This window comes from Lepisosteus platostomus, chromosome 21 (assembly GCF_059453375.1).
Source record: "Lepisosteus platostomus isolate fLepPlt1 chromosome 21, fLepPlt1.hap1, whole genome shotgun sequence".
Classification (NCBI taxonomy): domain Eukaryota; kingdom Metazoa; phylum Chordata; class Actinopteri; order Semionotiformes; family Lepisosteidae; genus Lepisosteus; species Lepisosteus platostomus.
The window spans coordinates 13,310,552-13,333,266 of record NC_142631.1 but is presented as its reverse complement, the minus strand read 5'-3'; the positions used below and the strand labels follow the sequence as shown (position 1 = coordinate 13,333,266).

General features: G+C 34.7%; 1 protein-coding gene across 2 annotated transcripts in view; it reads right to left on the bottom strand.

Annotated features, from left to right (window-relative positions):
* astn2 (astrotactin 2) overlaps positions 1-22,715 on the bottom strand; it is a 649,131-nt gene that overhangs the window by 302,181 nt on the left and 324,235 nt on the right. For both annotated transcript variants that reach the window (XM_088614565.1, XM_088614566.1), the window contains 3 exons: positions 16,919-17,003; positions 14,774-14,848; positions 8,522-8,659 (listed from right to left, as the gene is read on the bottom strand). In XM_088614565.1, the coding sequence (XP_088470691.1) occupies positions 8,522-8,659; positions 14,774-14,848; positions 16,919-17,003 (298 nt within the window). The remainder of the gene's footprint in view (positions 1-8,521; positions 8,660-14,773; positions 14,849-16,918; positions 17,004-22,715) is intronic.

The following is a 22,715-nucleotide window of genomic DNA, read 5'->3' as shown; positions in this document are numbered from 1 at the left end:
TTTTTTAATTGGATACTTTTCTTAAACAATACTAAAATGATTACATTTGTGAAATCAGTGCGCACATTTTATGATGCAAAGTGCTTCGATCTGCTAAAAATAAAGACAACTTTATTCTTTGAATTATAATTTCCCTTGGCCAGCAGCCACATCATCCTGCAGCTCTCAACTGGCTACCCACTGAAGCTCAGCAGGGTTGAGCCCGATCAGTACCTGGGTGAGAGACCTCCTGGGAAGCTATGGTTGCTGCTGGAAGTGGTGTTAGTGGGACCAGCAGGGGGCACCCATCCTGTGGTCTAAATGGGTCCTAATACCCTGGTATAGTGGCGTGGACACTATTCTGCAGTGGGCGCCATCTTTCGGATGAGACGATAAAGCGAGTTCCTGACTCTCAGTTGTCATTAAAGATCCGCAGCCATATCTCGATAAGAGTAGGGAGCTATCCCGCTGTGTGGGCCAAATTTCCCCACTTGGCCTTTACAGTGGCCTCCAAATTGTCCCCTTGTATGATTGGCTTGCTCTTGCCCTGTGATGGACTGGTGCCCCATCCAGGGTGTACCCTGCCCTGTGCTCGCTGCTTGCCGGGTAGGCTCTGGCTTCCCGCGACACCGTATGGTATTAAGCGTTTTAGCAAATAACATGACATAATTTCCCTTTAAATACCAAAGTTGATTCCCATAAAGCAAAACAATAGAAAAGTGTCATTTTTAACATTTTGTGATGGTGTGACAGATTTCAAAACGCTGGAAATTCAATTGCTCCCACCAGGAGTCAATTTGCTCGGTCCAGATGTCTTCAGCAGCTGACAGCTGCCTGAGTCAGGAAAATATTAAAATATTTATTTCTGCACAAATAGGCACTGTTAAAATGGACTGAGTTTCCACATGTGTTCAGAGCAATTATTCTGTAATTTGTAAATACATGTGATGACACATGAAATGTTCCTTGGCAGAGATATTACTACTGTACATGGTCATGTCTACAGTTTGTACTGTATAGTACAGGTACATCACCAAAAAGAAACTCATGCCATCTCACAAAAGACCTCTTCAGGTTAAGCAAAGAATGGGAGACATAAGAGCCAATTAAGGTAATCTGTATTTACAACTGAAAAGAGGAAACACTTGTGGCTTGTGGGTGCCTGACATAAGTGAATTAGCCACATTGTTGAAACAGATTCCCAGAAACAGAGTTTTTTTTTAGAAAAAAGGCCGGACCAAAAAATATTTTCTTTCAGTTTACATCCCTGAATCATTCGCAGTAGATTAATTTAATCTCCTGACCAAATTTCCCCTGGAATTCTTCAAGTTTGGTATTATTCCGGGTACAGATATAGTTACCGTCATGAATCACATATTCAACAAATCGAAACTGAAGGAGATAAATTCTCAATTCCTGTCATTTTGGGTGTGGTACATTTATGGTGAGTGTTTAAACCCCCGGCCCTCATTTAATTTCTTTTCACCTATTCATAAATCACACTTTTCCTGTTGTATAGTACATTAAACATAGATACTGCCTGTTTCACCATCAGATTACCACTCCAATTTGTGCATATTTCCTTCAACTTTTAAATCTTTGCATGTCCCCAGATGGCATTTGTCTGCCTCAAAATGAGGTGTTTCAGACACATTTTCTATTTAAATTGGAGTTTCTCGATTTGAACTGTCGCTGAGCTGACCATCTATGCATTCTATAGGTCTAAGTGAAGGGCTCCATTAAGATATGTCACAGAAGAAATTTAGAATTCTTCTCTGAAGTTAAAATAACCGGGTACAAATGTTGTAGAGACATACTGTACACTGAAACAAAATTGTAACATTTTGTAAAAATACACATAACGCTAAAACTAAATAAGCGGTCATACTACTGTACTGATATTCTATGCTTCTCATATGAAAATACATCTGGTGGTGAAGAAAATATTTTTTTTCTGATTTTTAGTTTTATTCATTATAATGATTACATCTAGTACTCTAATATTTCTTAACTTATTATCTGCAAGAGAATGCTATAAATCATCTGTTTCATGGAGAACCGAGGTGAAGTATTCATTGTTGAATGGAAAATAATGTTTCAGTTCATTGTTCACCACTAGGTCTTCAGAACCAGGTGGATGCTGCACATTGGTGGTGGTGGAGGGGATCCCCATTACCTGTAAAGCGCTTTGAGTGGAGTGTCCAGAAAAGCGCTATATAAGTGTAAGCAATTATTATTATTATTATTATTATTATTATTATTATTATTATTAAGCACCTAAGATACGTAAATTGAGAACTACACGTGTGATCACTAGCCACTCCAAAAAGGCCAATTAAAAGCATGTAATGGAAATTTTATCAAGCTTTAACAGCAGCCATTCAAACGTTATTTGAATGAATTTTATCCAAACTGACTTACAATTGCATTTTTAAAATACAATAAAAAATCTGTCTTTTACTGAAACAATCAAACCTTTAACCCACATGGAATTTGAACACATGACCTTAAATTACCTAAGGCCAGAACACTAACCCATTTGCCACACGCTTTTACAGTAACTGAATGATCTGAAAACTTTGCCATTTCGCAAACAGTTATACTGTATGAATGCCACCATAGCACCCTTTGGGGTGTCTCATTGGTACCATGTGGCAAATTGACTACAGTTCGTCCACGACTGCTTTTCTTCCATTCTTCCAGTCAGAATATCTGTGTTTACAATAACTGTAACCACAAGATATTCACTAAATAAAGCAGAGTGGTAACCTTAAATGATGTTTATTTGCATTTGTATTACTGTAAATGCACAGAACTCTGAACTAATTAGACGTAACAAACATTTGTTAGTTACAAGAGTTAATTAGAAGTAACAAGTTTGATCAAGAATGACCCTTAGTTATTCATTTATAGTGGTCACTTCCTCTTTAAGTGATACCTTTAAAACTATTCAATTAATACTAAGTTTCACAACATTAAATACTGTATGTTAACCCCACTTCCCTAAGACCTAGCTTCACCTTGTTTACAATGTTGGAACAGAAAGAAGGTGGCTGTTCAGCAGTGGAAAGAAAAATGACATTTTGAAACACTTTCGAATGTACAGTTTAATAAACTCCACTTGTGTGTTCGTAATAAATGAATTGTAGTTATCTGTGGAGTGGGAAGATCCATCACACTGTGTCGAGTGAGTTAGCTTCTGCATATATACTATTCACGGCCCATTATGTGCTCTGTCTAGTATGAGTGTTCTTCAAAAAAAAAAAAAGCAGAACAAACCACTTGTGCTCACTCTATTCTAGGTCACCGGAATCTTTGGTAAAACAGGTCCACTTATCTGCTTCAGATCGGAAGCTAAATTTAGATAAGCGCTGACTTTAGCAGTCCCACCCTTCTGCAGCATGAGCAGTTTCATTTAATGTGTTCCAAACACCTTCAATAACACTTCAGTTCTGAAGAGCCATAGAATTATGCTGATCTTCCATGCATATCACTAGACTATGAGACAGTGAGCCCTGGCAGATACGGATAACAACATGCTGAGACGGAGATAATATGTTCTGTACCCAGAATGCCAACACATTGCCTTGGCTCTTCCTTTCCCCCTCTTTGTGATCAGCATTTTCTTTTTTGAAAGAAAAGAAGAAAAAAATAAACATAAAAATGGCATCATCACAAGGAACTTCATACAGTATAAAGAGCTCACATAACAATGCCAATACTTCATTCTAACAGACACTTAAGCCCAAGAAAGCAGAGACCTCACCCTATGCTTCTAATGTTCATGAATCTGTACTATTTAAACTGTTAGTTGACTGCTCAAGATGAACTATATCCCTAAACACAATTAGCCAGCAATGTAATATGTTCATAATGGGTTCATTCCACAGTTTAAGGATACTTTTCTCAGTAGTTGTTATTCTCAAATTGAAGTTTTATATTGCATTGCATTAAAAATGTATAGTGTCTCATCATTAGGTAGAATTGAAACAGGGATTAGGATATCAATACAATGTAAAATTGAGTTTGCAATCAGTTAAATCCCAAGGTCCACAGTTCGCAATTCCAGATTTCTCTCACACCTACGGTCTTATAAACTGTTTGTAACTCTAGTGAAACTCTAGAACCAATCCAATCAGCTACACCATATACAGTGGTGTCATGTACAGTATCTAGGGTTTAGGATGTACGTGGCTGTCCTAAACCCTAGATACGTGAAATAAGAAGAATTAGAAAGGGGCTAGTTACCTTTGAGATCCTAAAATCATAGTGACCATTGTTGTTTAATATGTCATCAGATGTGTTAATGCCTTTCCTTGACCAGTTTGGATAAACAGAATATTGGTTTCCTGTCATAAGAAAGTAACTGTATCAAATCAAAAAGGATTAATGGAACTTGAAGAAAATACCCATATGTTGTTCATCACTTTTCAATGTTTTTTAAAAATAAATACAGTGTATCAGATCAGTGAAAAGAAATCTGCATGTACGTATACCTCTGCATAATACATCCATCTACAGTAAGCCTTTGAAAAACTGTAGGAAATTAGCACATTTTGAGAATAATCCAGTTTCCTTCACCCTGACTCATGCCAGCCGATGCATCAATCTTTCTAATTAAGACATGTAATAAGTTGTGTCCTCCATTGTTCCAGAAAATAATTATTTTGAGGTCATTGAATTTCTTGTAACCCTGATATTGCTCATGCTTGCATGAACAAGTGATTGCATTGTGTTTCTGGAATGGCCACAGTGTAGGTCCCACAGGAGGAAGGTCATGAAAAATGAGGTTCATATAATGTAGATACTCAACTTGTCATGGCAAAATAAGAAGCATGGCCTATTTCACTGAAATTATCATCATGAAACAACACATTCACATTCAAGCCTGTCAGTGGGACTAACACAGTGTGAAATTCTTGTGCTATTCATTACGGGTTCATATGTCTAGCTAGGAGATTTTAATGAATGCAAAAATATTTCACTGTTTTTGTCTTTGCACACTGAAATCTTAAAAATCTTAATTCACAAGTAAATCCTGAACCAGTAGAAAGCTACTCAAGCAAAATAATTATGAACATGTTTGAAATTTAATTAAACCATGAGACATTTAAATGTATTTCTGATGTTACTACTGCTCCATGAAACTGTGGTATTATTTGTGACAGCCTTTCTGACCACAACACAATACTTTTTATTTAGTCAGTTAAACAGCTCTCTATGATTAGCAGCTTATTCGCAGTATAGAGGACACTTTATTCAAAACATATTTTTTGGTCTATATTCTGTGGTTATCTAACACAACCTACAGTATTTAACGGCTTAGTTTAGTAATTTTCTTAACTCAAGACTTATGTTATGTGAAATAAAGATGGAATTGTTATATATTCAAATTTTCCTGGGATTGTCTATAATTCCATGTTTTGCAAATGAAGGAAAATGGGAAGGGAGTAATAATAAAAGTCGCCATCTGTATGGAACATCATGAAAAGTGCAAAGGATTAAATCAAGAGAGATAGTCTACATGTAGTATGTAGTTTACTGTAGTATAGTGTTAAATGATTTTGTTGATGTACTGGGCTCTTGTTGCATTTAAATTTGGAGTATTGCCACCCACACTCCTTTGCAAACATAATTGTTAGGAGCATTAGGTCTGTATATTAACTACTTTTAGGCATTTTAATGATCTTGTTTTCATAAGTCAAATATCGAAACTTCAAATTGATTTTGTATTTCAAAGCCTGTAAATAAAGCTTACAAGATTCTATAAGGTCTGTATTCATTTGAAAAAAAAACATCTACAAGCTCTATAACGTGTAGCATCTCCTTAGTTCTTTCTCAACAATTCATCATAATGTGTTACATTTTGTCAACAAATCTAATCAAACTGTTAATAACTCCTGAAAAGAAATAAATAGCTTTCGGTAAAATAATTTGTTGTGGCCACTTTAACACCTTTCACATTACATCTTTTATAAAACTGCCCAGTATTGCTGTATGACAAAAATTTCTATATACCATTAAAAGAAAATTAAAAAAAAATGGTTTTTAAAGGTATGCCACTTAAACATTTTTAAACAAATTTAAAACTTAGAAAAGTCAATTTGTGAAGATTAAACATAATCTAAATACTGAAGTCAGTCTTTTAGTCTCAAATGGCTTTCGGAAAAGCATTACATAATAGAACTACATACCAAGAAGAACTCTATTTGGGAAGAAGAGTCTGTTCTACACTGCATGAGAAGACGATTTTTGAAGGCTGGGCAGAGCAAAACCCGCTGACACCTTTCATTTTGATGGCAGAATTGTAATAACATTCTCAAACGTAATGACAATATATGCAAGAAAGCCAGGACAGGAGTCTACTGCAGTGGTTTCCAACCTGTGGTATCCAGACCACTGGTGGCTAGAAGGGTAATGGCGATAATCCACAGAGATAAAAATAGTAATAATGAACATCATAATGTAAGCATAATATAATCATGTGTATCTCGTCCATATATCAAATTTATCAATAATGGCACGGAACAATATTACATTTCTATTCACATTGTAATTTGCAGACAAACATCCTTGTGTAATATATCATTTTCTAAAATTAAATAGTTGGAAGCTTTTATGTGGTGCCTGTGTGAAGGAATGCTCTTGGGTTTCGCCATGACGTGCTTGGAACACTCTTTTTGAATCCCTAACTGGACCAGAGACTTTTAACTGGCATGTTGAAGAGAAAAAAGTCCGAGAATCTAAAACGATCGTGAGGCATCAATAGACGAAACCCAGCACAACAACAGTAAGGGAAGAGGGTGGAGAACAAACTGTAGTGAAGACCTAAAACTGGGAATACTTAAAACTATCAATTATGTCAAGTTCCATCCTCTGAATTTGGAAACCTTTGCAGCTCTATATGACGAGATTGGCCTAGATCACCATAAACTACTTTCTAACATCAGGAAAATTCTTTCACCTGCAGGAAAAAGAAAAACAGAAGCTACCGTATTATCAAAAAAGTAGAGATTTGGTCACAAAAGAGACTCCAAGTAGTGTGAACCATAGCATCAGAGAGCACCTCCACAATTAAAAAAAAAATCCCAACATACTGTACAGTAAGTACCCAACACAAATTTAACTGGATATGAAATTCATTTGCGAGCCCCAATGATGACATCCTCTCAAGCCCGAATTCAACAAAGCAAAGAAGTCATGCAAAACAATCCTGTGACAGTGCTTTAAAGCCATGCTTTTCCATCAATATTACAGCGAAGTCTGGCTTTAAATTGCTTCTGATTAGCCAGCATTGTCGGACAAGGCAGTAAAGTTTCTAATGCTTGTTTAGTGCTTGTCACACTGAAAACTAAATATTAGTGTAAACTTCATGATGAGCCAGATGTCCAATTGAGTTGAGACGGTCATTGATGGAACATAATGTCGAGAATCTGATGTCTGCAAAACAACATCACCAATCTCATTACTTACTGTAAATTATATTTTTCCTAGTACAGGTAGTATTGGTTGGTATATACTACATGGCTGAGTTCAATCAATCATGAGGACCTGGGATGTCTGCATACTATTCTCATAATTTGACCTGACTGGTCCACTGTCCAAAAAGATGTGAATCTCTGGTTTATAAAATCTCATTTTCAGACCAAGCACTAAAATTCTGTAGTCTTCCAAGGGCACATATAAGTAAATTAATATAGAAATCAGTGCTGGGCAAAGCAATCATATATAACGGCTTCTCTATATCAATGGAGAAAAAAAGACTGTTAAGGGCAATATCAGCTAAATGTAAAACTCAAAAGCCAGGCTTAAACCGAACAGAAAGCAAAAACTGCTAAAATCGTGGATAATAAATCAGTCATTTTTTACAGCGGCTGTAGATTCAAGAGTCATTTTCTCTGCCATGTCATAATTCCACCACAAAAAATCACTGTTGAATCCATGTATTCAGTCAGGCAATGCGAATGTATAGAAACAGACATTTAAGATTACATATGCTGCATAACGGCTGCTTTGTGCATCTGTTAAGCTCAGGATATTTCTCAATACACATTAAGAGAAAATTAGATTTTCATTTTAAATAAATCTTCACTTGCGAAGAACAACTTGTTTTAGGTGTAGACAAAGAAAAGACAGAAACATTATCTAAAAAAATAGAGACACTAAGTAACTAGGTGCTTGCCCTGTTTGGTATAAACTTCGAAACTATGAAACATTTCTGTATCTCAAAATCAACAAAACGTCTTGGTCTGAGGCCTGTGGAGCAATATTTCTACGTAAAAGTGAGCAGAACCAGCAGGAAAATTACTGTGCCTTTAATTAAAGCCCAACATCCAAACTGCTAACAGCTGTTACTTGTTAATAATATGGGGATTTAAAAGAAGACACAATCAGATGACATGATAGGAAGTGATTGTTTGACTAAAGTGTACTGTAAACAGTAATCTACTCAATAAATACATTTATATGTATTTATCGACAATTTGGGATTAGAACTTCCCACAGAACAACTGTAAAACAATTAGGAGTGCTGCAGACTCACCTTACATCACCTGGATCCTCTGTCACTAGCACATCAGTCTTACAGCTGGCCAGGGGGTTGATAGAGAGCTCCACTGGAGGAACTACAAAGCTCTTACTGACAGGAAGCCACAAGCCTTGGCCAAGGCTATATGTTGACCTGAAAGAGCACACAAAGTACACTGGGATTGGAAAGATGTACAGGGTATAAATAACTACGTACAGTTACAGGTGTCTCATCATAAATAGGCATCAGAGTCTCATTTATAGAGTTTATTTTCTAAAAGATGTCAGTTCACATGAAACGGACAATAATTTATAAGGGACCAAATTATAACAGGACAACTCATAGTGACTGGAAGCACAAGGTCTTCCAATGTATTATGGGAATGCTTTTATAAGTAACTTGACTCAACAACATAATACACTCTTAATAAACGCATGTCTGAATTATTGTTTCCAAAGTATTCTTTCAAAATAACTATTATAATTGAATATCAACAATTTAAATAACTAGAAGTTTAAGCAATTCCAGTTTTGTAAATGTCCTTAGAGCTCTCTAGAAAAAATATTATGGAATATTAATGGAATGTGGGGTCTTTGATTATTTTTCTATTTTACAATTATTATAAATTGTATAACTTTGTTTTCTTTTTACTTGTTCTTTATGAAGGTAAAAAATAAATAACTCTAAAATGCCATATGAGAGTTGTGCACATTGTTTGAAACTATGAACATCTTAACTAGTCCAAAAATCATATTATGCAAATAAATAAGTCTGAAATTATCAGTTCCCTACAAATGAAAACAGCTCAAGGACATTTTGCTCTGCAGAATGTAGAATGACACTTTGTTTAAAGCAGAATTCTTTTATGTTCTCATAACTGTACAGACAGAAGATAAAAATACTTTTGAATAGTAAAAAAATGTATACTTGGAAGTTACACTAAGTACAGTACAGTAAGAACATTTTCCCACAGTGTTGGACCTTAAAATGAGAAGGTCAAACTTCTAGTTTTGCAAATTTTAGGATATGACATATTTTACATTAGCAAATATTACCATAACAAAAAAATGGAACAGCATTTGAATAATAAATGAGAAGTTGTGAAGAATAAAAAGAAAATGTTGACTAAGAGTATTTAAACTGCATCTATATGCTGTTTTGTTTGTTCTCTGAAAAGTTGGCACTGCCAGGTTTAGTTACTGACTGTTTAAAGCACATGACTTTAGTACAATATACATATACATTATATATTATATAAAATATAATGAAAATAGTCACTTAGAAGGAAAAGGGAACAATAACAAACTACAGCATAATAATGAAAACTTGCTGTGAAGACATTGATGTCCATAAATATTTCAAAGCTATATGAGCAAACAAATAAGTAATAAGGTCACCAAGCTAAAGCACAGAGCCCAGAAGTCAGTTGTAAAATGCTTTGCTCCCTCTTCCTTTTTTCCTTGATTTGCTGGGGCTTTCTTAGAGTGAACATTTTTACAGCTACCATTTTATAGTATTTCCTGTTTTTCCTATTATTACTTTTAATAATTGACACTGCTGACATTATAGTTAACATCAAGTTATAAAAGCTGTTCAAATACTGTATAGCTGTTACAAAAAAATGCTTTCACTAAAAACTGTAAGTACTCTATTTAAATCTGCTTATTAATAGATTTTTAAAATGCACTGAGTTTCAAGGAAATTGATGCATAATTTAACTTTGTAATAACCTTGTACTTAATGCACTGATACAGTACCGTGAACAATACATAGAAAATTAAAAATCATTTTCATTTCTGTGTCCAATATGAGTTTTTCCTTGCTGTATACCCAGTTTTACAATCATACCTAAACACAATAAGCATGTTTGGATTAGAAAAAAATAATCTTGAAAGAAATCCTAAGAGTATTAATTTTTATATATAGCCCAAAAAAATATATTTTCCAATTAGAAATTTAGACAGCGTTAGTATAAGACTGGGGAGAATATATTATTGGTCTTGCTTTATTTCAAAATTACACAGTAGTGTGTGTGTGTTAGAGATAATTTTGGTTGAATTCAAATGAGATAAACCCCATTACTGACAGGGCCGTTATAATGAAATACACAAGTGTCCTGTGGAGAATGGAGTATTACATTAGGTTTATACTTTCCACAGGAGTTAAGGAGCTCATTGGATTCTGTGTAATAACCACTAGAGGACTGGTGTCTAGCTCTGTCACACTTTAAATGCACCAATATTTTTTCTCCAAAAGAAATGTTTGTAAAAGAACTTAAAGCAGAATGGAAATGTTAGAATGTTAACAAAAAAGACCAAAGGGGATTTTCACTCCTGTGTGGGTATCACTGCATTGCCTGCCAGTATATAATTCTGAAATTCTAAAACTCTGTCGCATTTAAAGCACTGAATGGTATAGGTTCCAACTCTATAACTGAAATGTCTGTCTACTTTTTATCAGCCCGTGCATACATTAAAAAGTCTTAATTCTGGTTTAAGTTGTGTATTCCTGGAATGGACTGCAGATGAAAGGAAGCAAAAAGCTGCTATTTGTTACAGCATCCCCCGATGTTGGAACTCTTTAACCCCTTTCACCAGAGATTCACCCTCAGTTGGAATTTTCTAAATAATTTGAAAACACATTAAAAATAAAATGTGGCATTATCTTACTGAATTATTTTTCATCTTGTAGTTTTGCTTGATTTGCAATCATGTGCATGTTTTCTATTTTTATTACACGTATTAAATGAAGTCCTTTCAAGTGCTTTGCATTGCTTCGGCCTTAAAGACGCCAGCTCAGTATAAAATATTATGGTTGTGTATTAAGTGATATCTGACTAGGTCAGTCCATAAAGCATGAGACTCATAATCTTTGAGCCCCAAGTTAGAGATGTTTCTATCATTATGTCTCATTTTTGGTGTAGCCTGCCTTGCGCGTTTGCTTGCCAAGGTAGGCTCAGGCTTCCCTGTGTCCCTGAATAGAAAGAGGCAGTTAAAAATGGATGGAAGAGGAAGAAGAAGAGGAAGTCAGACTAACAGACAAGCCTGGTAATTTGTGCCCAGAAGAGACCAATTTTATGATTTAGGTAAGAGACATTTGCGTTACAGTTGTGAAAATATTCTTTATTTGTGGTATCTACCAGGCTAAATAAATAACTGAGCTGCATGCTAATGCACTATTTACAGTAGGGAAAAAGCTTTGTTTAGGATCCATTCTAAGGATTACTATCAGGGATGAGGTTTCCAGGTTCTATATAATGCAGGGCCTAGGTACTTACATTTCTTGCAAATAACAAACATGTGTGTATTTGTATCTGTAAATAAATCTTTGTTTTGTTATCATTCCTGCCATGCTTTGTCTATTATTCATTGTAATGTTACTTCACAGTACAGGGAGCAAAGAAAACACCTGCCTATAAATGTCACGACTATTCCCCTATAAGTGTGTGTGGGGTAATATGGATAAAGAATTGTCAGTGCTTTTTTTTAAATAATTTTAATATCTTTGAGATAATCATTTCCTTCTTAGCAGCTTCCTATGTTATTATTACTACTAGTAATATTGTACTCTATATTAGATATGATTGGATATCTATAAAATTGTTCTAGGTATTGATGGGGATCTTGTGTGGTATGTAGAACTACACAAATGTTAAATACATTAATGGGAGTAATATTGTACTGTATGTGCCTCAACATCAGGATTACTGAAGATCCACATGGGAGTGCATCACATGGTGAACAGAAACAGCTCAGGTTACATTCTGAGGAGATGTCTGGCCTTGATCTGCTAGGACCTTGTGAAGCAAGGGCAACTAACCTTCAGTTTATTACTAGAGGCTCACAAAACACCTTCTGCACTAGGTGGGTGGTGTGTGATTCTTGTGAATACCCACTACAGATGTAAAGATTAACATTTTGCCATTTTGCTCAAAGATAGAAAAGGAACAGAGGAATTCATTTTTTTGCAGAGAAAGCCAATCCTTAACAGATATATGAGGCAATACGTCAGGATCATAAGGACAATAACCTTGATGTTTCACAACATTTGGCTGTTGCATTAGAGAGAAATGAGCAATTGGACAGATTTATCTACTATACACAGTGCAGCATCTTCATCTGACCTATCTAATCAGAAATGTGAAAAAGTCTGAAAAACCCATCTGGGCACTGTATTCAAAATGTTAATGTACTTAAATCACTATAAAATAATGAGAATGCAAATGTTTATATGTTTGATTTTCCTTACAAATTCCTTACAAATCTTTTAGTAATATGTAGAGTGAAAAAATATTTCCCTAAACATCTCCATACTAAAACAGTTATGCTATAGTGCCCATGACTTATCAGTTATACAATATATAAACTGGTAGTACTATGGTAAAAATGTACTCTTACTTACTATGCAAAGTACATGTATCTTTTTTCTACATGATACACAGTACAAACATCACACTTTATCTGCATTAAACAAAGCTTAGAAAGTAGGCACACATATTTTCGAATCTAAACCTTACGCCTTCACTATGTGCAATATTAAGGTGTTGGCAGAGTTTTTTTTTTAATATATTTAATATGCTTAAGAAATTAATAGGAATAGATAGCTGTTAGAGGCTCTGTATTCATGATGGATGAGCAAGGAACTGTTCCCTGATTGCTCGAGTAAAGACCTGTTTTTTTTTCCTACATGAAAACTTCAAATTGTCCATCAAATGCAATTGCAAAAAATGTTTACAGAATGTACAGACATCTTCAAGCATGTAGTTACTGCAGTAAAATGTATGTAATTTTGTGAATGTTCCAGTGCTAAGAATTTCTGTACAACTGAAAGTATACTCCTCATATGCTTTCCTATTGCTCTTCATAATTTACCTTCACACTGTAACTTCATCCAAGTGCTTTTCGTGTTTCCATAAATTTCTTTTGTATACATTACTAGGTTGTGTAGTACAGTAATTGCCTGGTTATAAATCTGTCACCTTTTTCCATGGAGAAAAAGCAGTTAAGTACATTAACCTGTCTCAAAAAATAACAAATCTTTAAATAAAGACCTAAAAACAGAATATAGCACTGAGTTATGCTGATAGATTGAATAGCATGTTAAATGTTGATAGTTTATCAAACCATTCAGGATTTAAATAAAAAAGACAAAGACGTGCCAATTTGTGGCAAGCTCGGTAAGAGTTTTGAAATCCCCCTAGAAGCTATACTGTCTCAGAACCAAAACTAGGGCCTGGAACAAAAGAAAAGAAACAAAAATGGACTCTTGTACCAATCAAATAGATACAGTACAAGGCAGAGTTAGCTTGCGGACAGAATGCTGTCATTAGGTTAGATTAACTTTATAGTACACTAAAAGTGGTAATTTGTAATGCCATGAAGTAAAGATGAATACGTGTAACTGCATTGTGAACCAAACCTTTAACTGTCTTGATTGTGTGCAGATATTTTTTTAATGAATTGGTTCTATAATTCAAGCTTTGTCTTTACCATAAAAGAATTGAGCTAAGAATAGAACAGCATGTTTTTTGGTAAATATAATAATATGACCTAAAGTGTAAGATACTGAATGAAAAACGAACTAATAAGGAAAAAAAACAGGAAATCATTGAACCTTCAGAATTACATAGTTAACATTAGTATGAAATGTGATACGCACAAGATCAGTACTTATACAGCATTGGTACTGTGAGCTGCCCTCTCCTTTGTTAATTTTATTTTATATAACTCAATAATGTACATACTTCGAATACTTTCATAAATCATAAACATGATTGAACTTTGTTTTGCACTACATTGTTGCAGTACCTTGCAAAAGTATCCAGTGATGTTCTATTTTATTGAATTACAAATTATGTCCACATATTTTTAAGTGAATATTTTAAGCAAACACTGAATGCTCAAACTGATTACCTTTATGGATCAAAGATGTTAAATGTCACTGCATGTTACAGAGAAAAATCAATGCTGCACTTTAATGGCTGAAGTGGGTCCCCTCATATGTGTGAAGTGCTTTGTCCACATGAACATGACATGTCAAAAAGTATGTCACTGTCAAAGAGAGAGCTAGAAGCTGTCATGATCCTCCCAATAAGAGATCCTGAAGTCTTCACCTGTAAATCACTTTTGGCTATTTACTTGTATGTCTTCAGAAAATTGTGTGCTGAGTAAAATGTACACTATATTTATATAGGGCAGGAAGAAAGTCCTGACATTCAAAAGAGTAAAAAATGTATATATATAGTATATTCACTTCCCACTAACACACCTGAATATCTTCTCTGGCGCCTGCTCTCCTGTCACAAGGTCATAACCTCGCTCTAGGGTTGTATACGGCCAGGGACTGCAACACACAAGGAGTATAGGTTACTTGGAAGATGCATCACTTGAACCTGTCAACAGAAAGAGCATAATAGCATACTACAACGAATATGTAACAAAGTGAAAGGATTCAATGCGCTAACCATACTGTAAACGTATGTAATCATACATAGTATGCGAATTATACTGTAACAGACAAACAATTTTATTATCTACAATGATTACATTGTTGAGAGAGGATGTTGTTACTATGTTGGTATCACAGTTATAAATGGGATGCTACTGTATAACTCTAACACAATCATTGTTTTAATTACATACAGTATACACAAATATTAGAAATTTTGTATAAAAATTAGAAAACTAAATCAGAACCAATTTTACTTTAAATTGTAATGATAAAAATATGCATTGTGTCTTTAAAAACATATAATATTTAAAAGCAAATAAATGTGTAAAAAAGAAAAAGAGGCCAGATTGTTTTTGAGTAGTGATTTGAATGATTTTGTCATGTACTGAAAGCCACATTTTAGCTATACTACTGTACTATATATCAATATATTTAAATTGTTAATTATTTAATTGTTAATTGCAAATTGCTGTAGAGGTTCAGTATGCAGCGCTTGAAATGTTTTTTCCATAATTTTAATGATCACTTGCAAAACAGAGGTGTAACTAATGGCATTTAGAGGAAGACATTTCTTCAAGAATCATGCTAATACTATAGTTAATAAAGATTTAATACTTTACCAAGTTATCTGACAACCACATGCAGCTCAAATCCTTTAAGGATTCACTGCAGAGTAAATTAACAATTTAACAATTTCATTTTTTTTATTATTTTATAGTCACACCATAAAAATCATTGTTATTCTGAGAATTTCTGTGAAACCAGGCATATTATAAAACTAAAGTACGATCCAATCTCCATTCATGACATATAATCACCTTTACAGAAAAAAACAACAACTTTATAGCCACATTCGATTTTAAAATAGTAGCTTGGCTGTGTAGTTTATTTGTTTCTATATTTTCAACAAATATTTATTAGACTAAGAAAAAACATTAAACCACCATTTCAGTAAATATCTAAGGCTACATTAGTGGCACCTACTGATCTTCTAAAAGCAGTGCAGTGTTGAATTTGGCATCCTGTACAGAACCATAGTATACTGCAATGCACTTTCAACCAATACACATTTTGATGAACATTCCAGATGGTTGCACCTTTATATGTTTTCATATCATATGACACATGATGGAATGTGTCTTTTTACTTACTTAACTGCCTAACCACTCCTAAACAGAAAGAAAAATGGATTTCTAATTACCTAAGAAATCTTTACAAACAAAACTTAAATTCATGTCAAAGTAGAAACTTCCTCAAAGATATTGATTTGAGGTGTCCACAAGAAACAACGTACCTGTATGATCAGTTGTGCCATCACACTGACAGTAGTGTGGAGTATTGGATAGGACTTTTATCTGGAAGATTGAGGGTCCACTGCTACTGAGGTTTTGTGCAAGGTGCTTCATTATTTTGACATTAAATTGTACTGGATAAATACATGAACTAATTAAGTTAAAAAAATAGATGTACTCAGTAAACAAGTATGTTTGCTGAATGATGCTTATTTATTTAAGAATATCATTCAAATGCAAAAGGACACCTGGGAAGCGGTGAAGCATTCCAGATGGTGTGTGTATTAGACCAGTTGAATATATCTTATCTACTGTGAGCAAGGCCAGTGCCTTGTGGTGTACAGTATGTTATTAATAACCCAGTGTACGGCAGGAGGGGGTGAGGAATGTTCAAACAAACCTACACTGTGTGTTAGGCCTTTGGATGGGATAATCTGTATTCAGGTCTTCCAGAGTGAATTGTTTGTTCAAAAAACATTATAGAACTACATCATCAAAAATAAATGAATCCACTGATGATCTTATTATTAATTAATTACAATTATACATTTTTCTAAAGCAATCCTTGGGATTTTTTTTTATGATGCCAGTTCACTCTCACTTGGCACTTTATAAAAGAGACATGGGTGTCTCTTTCTAACAGAAAGGTCACAAGGCCTCAAGTGCTTACCCTTCGTTTCGACCCCAATCGCTCCGAACACAGAGGTGTTTGTGCACTGGGTCAGGGGAGTATCCTTCATGACAGCTGCACTCACCTGAAAAGGGAGCAGTGACAAAAATATTCATTAATCTAAAACCCAAAATAAATCGAAAGTGTCTTCTCAGACTGCCTTTCTCATCCATCATAAGGGAGTTCTGCCCAGTAATCATCTCAGAAGCTGCTCACTTTGGCAGCTATTATCTCTCCCCAGACCTCTCCCTTGGTCCTCAGGGCTAATAAACCTCAGTATATTTCCTACCAGACTCCCATTTGTCATCTTTGGCTCTGCATGTGGTGGTAACAGCAACAGCAAACATGAAATTTATAATAGGATTGAGGTGAGGAAATTCCATACATATCATTTTGGTTTCTGGTATGAAACTGATTTGCAGGAAGCTACCCTCCAACAATTCTCCACTAAAAAATCTGAAATCCACTCCTGGACTTAGTCTGTGGAGGTGTCAGGCATGGCGTGAGACTGCATATTAGCAATACTGAACATAAATAACCATTGCCAATGTTCTTCCACAATGTGTTTCAGAAAATGTCTTGATTTCATCATCCTGTCTTCCAGGGAGTCTTCAGTATTTCTTTTGTCCAGCTATGATCATGTTTCTCACACGATCTTTCTCATCTTAATCTTGTAATGATAGCACAAAACTCTTCTTTTTTAGGCTACTCTATGCATATTCAATCCCACACTTCTTTGTGTTGTCTGTTTTTGTGTCAGTTCTGCACATATACATACTATACTGTAAAGGACATAAAAATTCAAAAGCTGTTGCATATTTCCAAATGTTCTCTACTTAAGTAGTCGTTTTAACTGTGCATGCAGATAATAAAGAGAAACTTCAGTGCAATTGCCCACCCGGGTTACATACTCTACAACTGCTTTGATGGGACAGCAGCACCACTACAGATCAAGTGGAGAAATGAAAAACTTTTTCACTAATTGAATTAAAGGGGAATTTTAGGTTTGGGAAGACTGAGCAACCTCACATTAGAATTAGCCGAGACACCAGTGTTAAGAAACCTACACTTAGAAACAATGCGAAGAGATTCAATATCTAAGTAGAAAGGACCTCAGTTTAAGACATACCAAAGAATGACTTCATCAGTCCTCTGCATGGCTAAGTGTCTAAAAACTGGGAGGAACTCTATGTTTGTATTATGAAGCTTAGTAGCCACCATTACATTAAATCACTGTATAACATCAGTTAAGCTCTGTTGCCTCATCCCATCTTTCAGCTCCCTTACACATGTCTTTGACATTACCTCTCCTCACAACTATTCCAGCTTAGCCCTGAATTCATGTGGTATGCGTTTGTGTGTTAGAGTGTATAGTTACTGTATGTATTGAGAGGTACACTGTATTTGTATATAGGTAATAGTACATTTCAAATTTACTCCATAGGGGTGAAATACAATTTCTCTGATGAACTGCCTGGACAAAATGTTGTCATTGTTTAGAATCTCAATTATTGCAGATAAAACATACTATCAGAAGATATACTTATATTAAAAAAGACATTTAAAATAAATACTTCTGGAAAGAAAGAAGACAGTACAATTAGGTAAAAGAAGGAAAAAAAATCTGTAGTGAGTATTGGGAAATTACAAAAATGCATGGGTGGCCTTTTTCTGCAAATGACAGTAACAGTCCACAGTACTTCACAGAGCATTAATGGAATATTCACTTTGCTTAATGCACAGTAATATATATATATATAAAAAGAGTTCTGGGATTTGTTCTTGAAACCCTGTAAAACTGATTTATGATCTGTCAGAAGATATGAGCTGTTCAATTCATAAAACCAAAAAGCTCACTTGCTTACTGGTTGCAAAGGCTACTTCTGTGCCTCTTGAAATGAAGAGATTATTATGTTGATGAATATCCTTGAGCAATGCTTCCTTATATCACAGCAATTTCTCTCTACAGTAGATGGCAAAGTTTAGTTTCATTAAAATAGATTTTTTTTAAAAAACCTGTGGAGTACTCTCTGAAGCTGCAGCATAGCATACTGTACATCAGTTACAATGAGCCACAGGAATTCATAACAATGCTGCAAAACAAATTAACTGCAGATGAAGTCAGAAGTCTCTGACATCAAGTTTTGCTGAGGTATATCACCAGTGCCTTTACAACAAGTACCACAAACTAGGGTTGAAAACTAATGGTTTCATAACCTGTATTCTATACTTCTGTGAGGCGATAGAAACAAAGTACAGTGAACCATATTTAGCCTAAATATTGTAATCCAGAATTAATGCAACTGCTACATCACCAGCAAATCCAACAAGATTTACTATCTTACTTTAGATATTTTTACTCTAACAGCCTTACATGTGTCCTTTCTTCACTTTATTTTTGTTTAATCTGAAATAAATATGAATAATTTACTATTAAGATACTACCATTCCCACCAACAGCCTTTTAAATGTATATCACCGTATTCTAAAGCTGTCATCATATAAACATGAAAAATCTAGTGCACATGTCCATATAGCTATAGTACGTACAGTTTCACATACAAATTAAATAGTTGCAAGGAACTACTATTTGTATTTGATTGCTTTTGCATTAAGATAACAGTTATGTCTATAACATGTTTGATTAGGAAAAATTAGTACACTTTACGCAATATACTGTAGTATATATACATAACTGTTCATTTTCAATTAAAACCTCACCTTTTTGGAAACTGAGTTTTTTTTTCCCCACTCAAAGTCAAATTTATAGTACACAAACAGCTGTTGTTAGGGTAACTAGCGATCTGTTAATGACTCCTAGATTTGTTTTGTAATCCAAATGGTCCTTACTTGATCATCTGATCAAGTACAATCTTCTTAAATTAGAAATAATAGTATTACTGGAACTTCTTTGGCATGATGGAAACCTTATTTAAATGACAGAAAACACTTTGTTCAAATCGGTTGCTGTTTCTCCTCAACAAAGTTGGTCACATTGAATGCTCTTCAACGTTCTGTTCTTGCTCCAGTACTTTTTAGTATACAGTATATGTTACAACTGGGTCACAGTCTTTGCATGTATCGGCATTCATTTATATGCTGACGACACTTACATGTATTTTTGCTCAAAACATGACACTAATTAAACACTATCCACCAGTGTAAATGCGGGTTACACTGCTTAGATTATGTTAAAAACAATTCAACAAAAACGTTAAATCTGATTTCTGTCAAGATAGAAGCTACAGGTATGTGTATTGACTCTTATTAACTCTAGAAATGTGCTTAGATTAGTTATTAAAGTTTTTGGAAAAACTTCAAAACTGGACCCTAGACTCCTAATACTGCTGTTCACCTTTAAGAGCTTAACAGTTTAGCTCCTGACTTTCAATGAACTTCAACCCACCCATAATTTGCACTCTTCTTTTAATTCCCCATAATGAGCTGTGAACACAGGTAGTCTGTGCTTTCTGTTCTGTTGCTCTGACACTGTGGAATGATCTCCTAGCAATATCATGTCTTGCAAGTCAGTCTGCACATCAAACTCTTAAGTCTTAAAACTCATTTTTATACTCTAGCCCTTAATTCTATCTAATTGACTGTATTAATTTATGCGTACCTGTCTCTTTCATTACATAGGTTTTTGTCTTGTGCTGATGTACAATGATAGGTACTATATAAAGGTTATTACTAATTACAAAAATCAAAAGTTATTATTATTTTAAATATCCCATTTGAAAAAGTATGTTAGTAACGTGAAATTGCATTAGTTTATTCTCAATCGATGTGGACAAAAATCATGTTTGTCGATATAACCTGAGATTATTTTATAGCGCTAACTAGGTAGAAAGGAGAAAAAAGAATTCGCTGACAACTGAAGGAAAACTCCTGTAGTATAACAGACCATAAGCAGACAAAAAAGCTTGAGAAAGAGGAGACCATTCAGTCTATCAAACAGTTCTCATTTTTAATGGTTAATTGATCACTAATCCCTTATGGGATCAGGGTGTACAGAAGGGTTAATCATAAAAGTTTCTCAACACAATGATAGTGTTAATACTATTATTTTTAAAAAATCATACCTGACAGGAGAAACATTTTGGTGTGTAACAGGATATACTTTATCAAGCCTTTACTGAGAGTAATGAGAATATTCTTATATGTTGTACTACCACATGGTTTGGGTAATACTGTACATCAGAAAATTATTATGACCTAAAAATGCCAAGTCAGCATATGAAGTCATAGGCAGGGATACTCCATCTCCTGCTACACTGCATAGTGAATGGAGTATTTGTCAGGCTGAGTCTACTGCTATTGACCATCTTTTTCAGCTCTTACAATCTGGCAGGTGTTATAACTCAATTAAAAGGAATGATATATTTCATTATCCAGGCAACTTCCGGGTGTACTCAGTGTCACTCAGCAAACAAACAGCCATACTACAGCTCCGCAACTACACATTAAGCGTTGAATGAATGTGACATGATTTTGAAGAATATTTAGTTCATCACAAACCGTCAAGCTGAACAAATTTAAGTTCTTCTGATTGACAGTAATACAGAAAAAAACAAAAGCATATAAAATAAGGATCTTGCTGAAGCAGCATTTTTGTGACAGTGAATTAAGCAGAAGGACAGACATTTTTGTTTGTGTCTTCATTCTGTTTACAGGGCTGAATTCTTTGTTGAATAATTCAAAGGTGATGCTCCAGGTGTCCTGTGCAAAGTACCTGGGGCAAGCTTTAGGGTTGGTTCTGCTCATCCATCCAATCATGAGGCATATGGCAACATACAGCCTTTCTTGGCCAAAGAAACACTCACTGTTTCTGTCTAATCAACACTGCACTCATATCTCATATCTGTCTAAAAACTAGTAAATACTGTTGAAATAATTAATGCGGAAAAAAAACCAACAGGAAGTGGTGTCACTGAACTCACACAGGTTCTGGTATATACTCCTTGGTTGTACTGCTGAAAGCAAGAGTAGATCTGGCTAATGTGCTCATTCCCACAGTCTCAAGGGTCTGCAGACCATGGGATGAGAATAAAGTGCAATTATGCCTGCAACACACCACTGAACCAAAGGCATAGAATCAATATCACAACTTGTGAGAAAACTACTGCATGCTGAAACATCACCAAGTAAATTAGTGAACTAGATGTTGCATGGGGAACCAGGACTCCAATATGTTTTCATCAGTGTTGTAATCAATACTGGAGTCTGATGAACTGATTATTAGGAGTCTTAATCATGTATTTTTTGTTGTAGTATTTTTGGTATATATGTGGGGCTGTATCTGCTATCTTCATGAAAAAGTAATATGCTACTGTCAGAAGAGGAAAATACAACATCCTGTATTTTGGGATATTTTACACACAAGTTCTTTTATTAATATGAGTGATCACCCTGTGTTTTTTTTGTCTCTGTACTAAACCGTTACAACATAGAACATTTCCTGTAGATCAGTTCTGGGCTACTAATCATTTGGTAACATTCCAGAGACATTTATTCCATAATAATACAATCTGATAACATGTGTTACATGTTAATATCCTGGTCATGTACAGTAATTACTATTCCTTGTAGAATTCCTCTGAACAATTGTTACTGTCAGTACAGTTTCAAAACATATGATTAGCTTTTATTATACAATGTGTAGTCAGTGATTATTTTGTATTATCTTGAGAATAGCTCTTTCCATCACATCAAGTTTATATGTTAATTTACCGTAGGACATTTCCATTACAATCAAATTTAGTAGCTGTAGTAGTTTATCACAAGATGAACAAAGATA